Here is a 9,838-nt window from a genome sequence, read left to right as displayed (position 1 = left end):
TTCACCAACACCATAATTAAAACGCATCAATTTTTCTTTGGTCTTCCTTATTCATTGTCCAGTTTTCGCGTGCATATGAGGCAACTGAAACACCATGGCTTGGATCAGGTGCAGCTTAGTCTTCAAGGTGAAATCTTTGCTTTTTAACACTTTGAAAAGGTCTTTTGCAGCAGATTTGCCTAATGCAATGCATCAGTTGATTTCTTGACTGCTGCTTCCATGAGTGTTGATTCTGGATCCAAGTAAAATGAAATCCTTGACAACTTCAATCTTTTCTCCATTTATCATGATGTTGCTTATTGGTCCAGTGATAAGGATTTTTGTTTTCTTTATGTTGAGGTGTAATCCATACTGAAGGCTGTGGTCTTTGATCTTCATCAGTAAGTGCTTCAAGTCCTCTTCACTTTCAGTAAGCAATGTTGTGTCATCTGCGTATCACAGGTTAACTAGTCTTCCTCCAATCCTGATGCCATGTTCTTCTTCATATAATCCAGCTTCTCAGATTACTTGCCCAGCATACAGATTGAATAAGTATGGTGAAAGATACAACCCTGACACACAACTTTCCTGACTTAAACCATGCAGTATCACCTTTGTTCTGTTCCAACGACTGCCTCTTGATCTATGTACAGCTTCCTCATGAGCACAATGAAGTGTTCTGGAATTCCCATTCTTCGCAATGTTATCCATAACTTGTTATGATCCACACAGTCAAATGCCTTTGCATAATCAATAAAACACAGGTAAATATCTTTCTGGTATTCTTTGCTTTCAGCCAGGATCCATCTGACATCAGCAATGATATCCCTGGTATCACGTCCTCTTCTGAATCTGGCTTGAATTTCTGGCAGTTCCCTGATGATGTACTGCTGCAGCCATTTTGAATGATCTTCAGCAAAGTTTTACTTGTGTGTGATATTAATGATATTGTTTGGTAATTTCTGCATTCGATTGGATCACCTTTCTTGGGAATAGGCATAAATATAGATCTCTTCCAGTCAGTTGGCCAGGTAGCTGTCTTCCATATTTCTTGGCATGGACAAGTGAGCACTTCCAGTGCTGCATCCATTTGTTGAAACATCTCACTTGATATTCTGTCAATTCCTGGAGCCTTGTTTTTTGCCAATGCTTTCAGTGCAGCTTGGACTTCTTCCTTCAGTACCATCAGTTCCTGATCAATATGCTACCTCCTGAAATGGATGAACGTCAACCAATTCTTTTTAGTATACTGACTCTATGTATTCCTTTCACCTTCTTTTGATGCTACCTGAGTCATTTAATATTTTCCCTGTAGAATCCTTCAATATTGCAATTGGAGGCTTGAGTTTTTCTTCAGTTCTTTCAGATTTAGGAATGCCAAGTATGTTCTTCCCTTTTGGTTTTCTATCACCAGTTCTTTGCACATGTCATTATAATACTTTACTTTGTCTTCTCAAGCCACCCTTTGAAATCTTCTTTTCAGCTCTTCATCACTTTTTCATTTTGCTTTAACTACCTGACATTCAAGAGCAAGTTTCAGAGTCTCTTCTGACATTCATTTTGGCCTTTTGTCTCTTCCCTGTCTTGTTGATGACCTCCTGCTTTTTTCATGTATGATGTCCTGGATGTCATTCCACAGTTCGTCTCGTCTTTGGTCATTACTGTTCACTGCGTCAAATCTATTCTTGAGATGGTCTCTAAATTCATGAGGGATGTACTCAAGGTCGAACTTTGGCTCTTGTGGACTTGTTCTAATTTTCTTCAGTTTTGACTTCAACTTGCATATGAGCAATTGACGGTCTGTTCCACAGTTGGCCCCTGGTCTTGTTATGACTGATGATATTGAACTTTTCCATCGTCTCTTTCCACAGATGTAGTCCATTTGATTCCTGTGTATTACATCTAGCAAGGTCCACATGGATAGTCGCCATTTATGTTGGTGAAAAAAGGTATTTGTGATGAAGAAGTTGTTGGTCTTGCAAAAGTCTATCATGCGATCTCCAGCATCATTTCTATCACCAAGGCCGTATTTTCCAACTACCAATCCTTCTTTTCTGTCTGCAACTTTCACATTCCAATCACCAGTAATTATCATTGCATCCTGATTGTTTGATCAACTTTAGACTGCAGAAGTTGGTAAAAATCTTCAATTTCTTCATCTTTGTATTTAGTGATTGGTGTGTAAATTTGAATAATAGTTGTATTAACTGGTCTTCCTTGTAGGCATATGGAAATTATCCTATCACTGACAGCGTTGTACTTCAGTATAGATCTTGAAATGTTCTTTCTGATGATGAATGCAATGCCATTCTTCAGTTCTCTTTCTCAGCATAGCAGACCATATGATTGTCAGATTCAAAATGGTCAATACCAGTCCATTTCAGCTCACTAATCCCCCCTACATGTCTGTTAGTTTGTTGTACTGTGGGGGTTTCTGTGTTGCTGTGATGCTGAAAGCTATGCCACCGCTATTCAAATACCAGCCAGGTCAGCCATGGCGGACAGGTTTCACCTGAGCTTCCAGACTAAGACAGACTAGGAAGAAGGACAGGGTGGTCTACTTCTGAAAAGAATTAGCCAGTGAAACCTTATGAATAGCAGCAGTACATTGTCTGATATAGTGCCAGAAGATGAGCCAGTTGTACCCTATTTTCACATATTATTTCATAAGCATTTTCCTTTGCCCCCAAAAATTTCTTCAAAATCCATTTTTAATGGCTGCACAATGTTCGACTGAGTGGACAGAAGACAATTTACTTACCTTTTCCTGTATTGGTAATAGAGGTAGTTTGCAAATTTTCCCCTTTATAAAAAACACTGAGATGGGCATCCTTGTCTTTAAAACTTTTGTGATTTCCTTGGGTAGATTCCTAGATGTAGAATTACTTGGTTAGAGGATATAAATGTTTGAGGCTCTCTAAATACAGCTTAGTTAATTTTCAAGATTGTACTAATCACATTCCTACCAGTAGGGCTGGTGTCTAACTCTACGCATTGTTCCCACACTATTTATAATGCATGACAGCTTTATAATCACGTGTGACAACTTTGCATGGTGCTTATTTTAAACTTTTAGACATTCTCCTTCGATTGCCTTAAGCTCAAAACTAAATTTGTGACATAATTCTAGCAAAATGTACAGGGGCTACGGCATATACTGGGTGGCAAAGTTGTCCTTGACTTCATTCAGTTTTTCCTTTCCTTATTTTGCCCTCTTCATCTGCAACCCTTCTTCTTCAATTTTATCAAGTGCTGTTTTTTAACCATGTTTTATCTGAACATCTTTATATACGACTTTGTTGTTATGACGATGAATACATGATGTATCCCAGTGTGGTGGGCTTACTGGAGGGGACAGAGACTGGAGAGACCAATGAAAGAGCCGGTGGCGGAGTCCGCGCGGGAGAAGTGGCGGCCCGGGGATGGAAAGGCGCGCAGGGCGAGTCCTAGTTACGTTAAACAATCCAGTCTCGAAGGAAGCGTCTCCAGGGCTTGGGGGCGGGCAGGACGCGGTGCGAGCTGTGGACTGAGATGAGCACGAGGCTTGCCGTCCGGCCGCCCACGGCCCAGGCCGCCGCCCCATCCCCGTCCGCGGGCAGGCGAGGTGGCCGGTCCCGCTGCGGCTCGTCGGCACCTGGCGCCAAGATCGTAGACAACGCGAGCCCTCCGCAGACCCTAGAGCCGCCCGGAAGTGCCGCGGGGGCGAGGCGGGGCTCCCGGCCCCCGTTTCCGGCCCTTGTCAGTCTCCGCAAGGAGTGGCGCCGGCAAGTGTAGGGCCCCCTCCTGGAGACTGGGGAGCGGGGCGGGGCGGGGCGGGGCGGGGCGGCCCGCCCCCCTCCCAGGCTCGCCCCGCCCCTCCCGGGTCCCGCCCCTGAGCCCCGCCCCCTTCGGCCGCGGCACTGTTCCACGCTGCCCGGCCCTGGGGTTCCCGCAGGACTCCGCCAGCTGTGTGAACCCCTTCTTGGCTGCTGGATCGCAGGTGAGCCTCCTCCAGGGCACCGCCTGCAGCCCGGGGCGCGGGGTGCGTGCAGAGATGACTGAGGAAACGAACAAGGTAACTTCAGATGATGGAAAACGGACGGGTTAGGTGGGGGAGCCTGGGGTCCCCGCGGGGAGCTTGGGAGGGCCCAGCTGAGGTTGCAAGGGTGAGCTGGGGCGCCGCGCAGAGATTTACGGGAAGACTGCAGGGCAGAGGCCTGGCGGTGGACGTGACCTGGGGCCCGGGGAGAAACCGCCCTGCTGTGACTGCGAGTTCCCGGTCGGGGGCTGGAGGGCAGGCGGCCTTGTGGGGGACCACGGAGAGAGTGCTGCGGGGCCGTGAGGGAGGCCGCCTCGGGGGCTGGAGCAGGCAGGAGGCGCGGCCAGGGAGGCGCTGCTGGTAGAGTGTGGAGCCGCTCGGCTTGGTCTAAGGGGGCGGAGGGAAGGAGGGCTAGGCTATGGGGCTGACCTGAGAGGGTGGGGAGGAAGGGGTGAGGATGACGCGGGTTTCTGGCTTTACCTTGGAGACTCAGCTCCACCCACCGCCTCCCACCTCCCCACATCCTTGTCGGGGGTGGGCTGCACAGCCTGTCTCAGGGGCGCATGCCACCCAATCCGCTCTTGGCGCCAGGTTGTCCTGGGCCCCAGTTCCAGGGGCGCTAGCGAGTGTCTGGACCACTGTAGCTGCCAGCTTTCACCCCCTCGGCCGGTCGCCACCCGGACTCTGGCAGTCCACGTAAGCAATTTCTAGCAGGAGTTTCAGGAGTGACGCTACGGGCACTATAGCAGGTCTGCAGGCGCTGCAGAATGACCGCCTCACGACTTAGCTCCAGGTGGCCACACTAGGAATCAATTTCGCTGGTCCTTCACTCCACACCCCTGAGGCCTGGAAGTTAAGAGAGTGATTTAGTGACTCTGAGGAGGGGCTGAGCCTGGGTTTCCTGAACACACACCTGAGAGCTGGGTTGGGGGAGGTCCCAGGCCAGGCTGCCTCACTCAGTAGCTCCCCAGGAGCAGAATGGCAGCCGAGCTGCCAACACCCAGGTCCTGGGTAAGTTGACCTTCCTCCCTGCCCCTCGTGTCCTACTCGCCCCTCGGAAGCTTTGAGTCCAGCAACTGGTAAAGCCAGGGCATCATAGCACCCCCAAAGAAAGGGTTCGGGAATCTGGACTCATGTCCTCTCCCTGAGAAACGGGCTCTGAGGGGTCAGCTGGAGTCCCCATGGCTGAAGAGGTCAGCTGGCCCTTGCTATGCCATCATAGATGGCTAGTGCATGGTTCATACTGACTGCAGTAGGGCTCTGGGTACCTTGGAACCTGCGTCTAGTGCAGTGAACTGGGCCCCAGGCAGCTGCGACCTGTTGTTGCAGGAGGAGGAGCCGCTGACATTCCAGGATGTGGCCGTGTACTTCTCTCAGGCGGAGGGGAAGCAGCTGGGCCCGCACCAGCGGGCACTCTACCGGGATGTGATGCTTGAGAACTACGGGAACATGGCCTCCCTGGGTGAGGCTCTCTTGCCCCTGGTTCCCAGTGGGGGCCTGTAAGGAGCCTGGTGGGCTGATTCAGCACTTTGGAGCCCAAGGAGGAGGGTCCTGCCCCTTGGCCCCAGGTACCAGTCTAGTCTCTGTAGAAGGACAGGGGCTGCCTCTTCCCCATGGGAGAGCCTGCCCTGCTCCCCAGTTCCAGGGACTTCTCTCCCAGATGTCCCTGACCCCACAGGCATCCCTCTAGGGGTTGGAGAAGGAATAGGTGAATTCTCCTTCAGTACGCACAGCGTCAGTCTCCCCCAACACACACATGGAAAACCTCTGTGACACCCCAACCCCACCGTGAGAGTCCCCTCAGCTCTGCTGACCTGTCCGAGTGGGCTTCCGTGACACTGCACTTGTCTCCTCTCCTCGCCTTAGAAGTTCAGCAAGCAGCTCCCCAGGCCACACCAGCTCACCCAGCGTCCTTTCCTTCAACAGGATTCCCTGTCCCTAAGCCAGATCTGATCTCCCAGCTGGAGCAAGGGGAGGAGCTGTGGGTCCTAGATCTTCTGGGAGCTGAGGAACCAGAGGTCTTGAGAAGCTGCAGGACAGGTGAGGGTGGGCGGGAAGCTAGTCCGGAGATGGCCTCCCATCCCCAGAGTGAGGGGCTGGTTGGGTGGTGGCGCTTACTCCCTGGGCCTCTCCAGGGGCAGTCTATAACAACGCCGTATATACATACAAGCATATACACACGTGCTGGTCTCTTTGCTTTGCTTTTAAAAACTAGATAGTTCTAATAATTAGGGAAGTTTGTGTTCTTACTTTAGTGATTATAATCATACCTTTATAACACCCTCCCTTCTTTATGTGATAACTTTATTGTCCTCTTTCTTTAGACAGTAGCTATTGGTTCCCTACCAGTTTCAACTATAAAATAGCACCTGTATCCTTTTTCTCCCTTGACCCCCTCTCCTCCACCTCCCGATTTTAGTCAATTCTATCCTTTAAAAAAATCTTTTCCTTTGGTCTGTCGAGCATACTTCTACTAGTTGATTTGTCAGCTCTTAGTGTTATCTTTGACTCCCAGCTATGGAGACAATCAGTGAGCTTGTTCCACTTCCCACCTCTTTCTCCCCGTTCTCCTCCAATTCTTGGTTGGTTGTATTGTTTCTACATTGTTAGGACATAGGACACTTTATCACTCATGTCCTCACCTTTGCCTTGGCTCTGCAATGAAGTGGATTGTTTACCTCTGGTCCTTGGACCAACATTTTCTCCATCACCTCTTGGTTGTCTGGAGTTTGCCTTGTGGTAGTTTATTCAGAAAGTCTCTTGTGAACAACAGATGTAAAATTCATGCACATTCAAAATTGATTGTATGAAGCCTTTAGTTTCTAAAGGTAGAAGATCACTGATTTGAAGTATTATATCTTTTCAAATATGTTGTTGTTGTTATATTAGGTGCCCTTGAGTCAGTTCCAACTCATAATGACCCTATGTACAATAGAACAAAACACTGCCCAGTCCTGTGCCATCCTCACAATCATTGCTATGCTTGAGCCCATCACTGCAGCCACTGTGTCATTCCAGCTTATTGAGGGTCTTCCTCTCTTTCGCTGACCCTCTACTTTACCAAGCACGATGTCCTTCTCCAGGGACTGGTCCCTCCTGATAACATGTCCAAAGCGCGTGAGACGTAGTATTTCATCTATATTTCTAATATAGGCATTTAAAATTATAAAATTTCTTTTAAGGACAGCTTTAGATGCACCCCACAAATTTTCATCTGTTGTATTTTCATTATCATTTAGTTCAAAATATTTTATTTTTCTTGTGATTTCTTCTTTGACTTAATGACTGTTTAGACATGTGTTAATTTCTAAACAGTTGGTGTTTTCTAGTTATCATATTGTTATTAATTTCTGATTTAGTTCCTTTGTGGTCAAAGAACATAGTCTATATGATTTCATTCTTTTATATTTTACTGGCTCTTGCTCTATGACCCAAAATATTGTCTATCCTGATAAATCTACCACATACACTTAAGACGGAGTGTTCTGCCATTGTGGTGGTGTATGAGTATCAATCAACTCAAGGCGGTTGACTGATAGACCTTGGTTATCTAGGTTGTTCAGATGTTCTGTCTTCGCTGAAGTTATTCTGTCAGTTGCCAAGAGAAGGGGGTTAAACAAACTATGATTATAGAATTATCTATTCCTTCATTTTTTTAGTTTTTGCTTCGTGTATTTTGAAGCTGTTACATCACGCAGATACATATTTACAATTATCATTGCAAGGGTCCCTCTTAATCTCTGGTAATTTTGTTTTGAAATATATTTTATCTGATATTAACATAGCAATTGCAGCCTTCTTATACTTAACAGTTAGCATGGTATATCTTTTTCCATCCACTTAATTTCAACATGTTTGTATCTTTGTACTTAACATGCATCTCTTGTTAGACACCATGCAGCTGGGACTAATTTATTGTCCATCCTGTCAATCTTTGTCTCTTAATTGGAATGTTTAGCCTATTAATATTTCATTATTGATATGGTTCATAAAGGCTCTCGTGAATAATATTTTTATTTTACACTTGTCTCTTCTGTTGTTTATTCCTCTGTGCTTCTTCCCTGCCTTTGTTTGATTTATTTCGAATGTTTTTTAGAACTCCATTTTAATTTTCATGTTTGTTTTTTAAGTAATCTTTTTGCTTTATTTTTTATAGTGGTTATCCTAGGGATTACAATGTACACATTTAAGTTTTCACAGTCTACTTACAGTTTATTTTATAGTACTTACAAAAACTTGAGGAAAAAGGCCAAAATATACTGTTTTGCCTTTACTCTAATAATTTTCATTTCCAATGCTGTTTATTCCTTTCTGAGGATTTGAGTTTTCATCTGGTATCATTTACTTTCAGCCTAAAGAACTTCCTTTAGCATTTCTTGTGGCATAGGTCTGGAAAACCAGTTCTCCAAGTTTTCTTTTATCTGAAAATACCTTTATTTTGCTTTCATTCTTTTTTTTTTTAATAATATTTTATTGTGTTTTTGGTGAAAGTTTACACAGCAAGTTAGCTTCCCATTTAACACTTTCTATACAGATTGCTCAGTGACATTAGTTACATTTTTCAAAATGTGTCAACATTCTCTATAATTGTGTTCTGGATGTTCCATTTCCAGTACTCTAGTTTCCCTGCCCCCTTATCTTCTCATCTTTGCTTTAGAGGAACTGTTGACCTTTTGGTCTCATAGAGATGGTTTTTTACTGGAGCACCATACTTATGAGTAATAGCCTTTATTTTGTATGTCAATCTGTTATTTCGCTAAAAGGTGACCTCAGGGGATAGTTTCAGTTCAAAGTTTAAAGATTATCTCAGGGCGATAGTCTCAGGGAGTCCTCTGGTCTCGACTGGTCCCATAAGTTTGGACTCTTTAAGAATTTGAGTTCTATTCTGTGTTTTTCTCCCATTCTATCAGGGTCCATCTATTGTGGCCCTGACAAGAACAGTTGGTAGTGGTAGCCAGGCACCATCTAGTTCTTCTGATCTCAGGGTAGATGAAGCTATGGCTTGTGTAGGCTATTAGGCCTGTAGATGAGTTTCTTCTCTGAGACTTTGGCTGCTGTCATTCTTGAGTGATATTTTCTTTTGATATAGAAATCTGAATGCACAGGTTTGTTTGTTTTTCCTGCACTTTAAAGATATTGTTCTATTTTCTTCTAGCCTCCATGGTTTTTGATAAGGAATCAGCTATTAATTGGATTATTACTCCTTTATATGTCATTTTCTTTCTGCTTTCAAGATTTGCTCTTTAGAGAGTCCCAGATGGAGCAGGAGAAAGTTGGGGTGCAGAAATCAATTTCTAGTAAAAAGACCAGACTTAATGGTCTGACTGAGACTTGAGGATCCCCGGAAAGCATGGCCCCCAGATTCTCTATCATCCCAGAACTAAAACAGTTTCCAAGGCCAACTCTTCAGACGGGTTGGACTGGACTGTGGGGCACAAAGTGATACATGTGAGGAGAGTGCCTCTTAGCTGAAGCAGATACAAGAGACTAAATTGGCAGCTTCTGTCCGGAGGTGAGATGGGAAGGCAGAGAGGGTTAGGAGCTGGTTGAAAGGACGTGGGGAATCGGGTGGGAAGGAGGAGCGTGCTGTCACAGTATGGGGAGAGCAATTATGGTCACATAACAATGTATGTATAAATTTTTCTATGGGAGACTGATTGTTTCAATGTTGTCATCTTTTACATATTGACATCTGTTTTCCTATTTTCGGTGTTTTAGCTTTGATTTACTTTTGTATCTTCCCTATCTGGGTTGATATCTGGTTGCTCTGTCCTGTGTTCTAGTCTTGGGTTGTTATCTGATGTTACTGATTTTCTAACCAGAGGACTCCCTTTAGTATTT

General features: G+C 45.4%; 1 protein-coding gene across 1 annotated transcript in view; it reads left to right on the top strand.

Moving 5' to 3' along the window:
- Window positions 1–4,012: 4,012 nt before the first annotated feature.
- Window positions 4,013–9,838, top strand: part of ZNF251 (zinc finger protein 251) — a 31,739-nt gene continuing 25,913 nt past the window's right edge. Inside the window, 3 exon segments of the mRNA XM_012558786.1 lie at window positions 4,013–4,033; window positions 5,327–5,459; window positions 5,924–6,037. Coding sequence (XP_012414240.1) covers window positions 4,013–4,033; window positions 5,327–5,459; window positions 5,924–6,037 — 268 coding nt within the window.

Source organism: Trichechus manatus, unplaced genomic scaffold, assembly GCF_000243295.1.
Source record: "Trichechus manatus latirostris isolate Lorelei unplaced genomic scaffold, TriManLat1.0 scaffold00185, whole genome shotgun sequence".
Classification (NCBI taxonomy): domain Eukaryota; kingdom Metazoa; phylum Chordata; class Mammalia; order Sirenia; family Trichechidae; genus Trichechus; species Trichechus manatus.
This window is presented reverse-complemented; position numbering and strand designations above follow the sequence as displayed.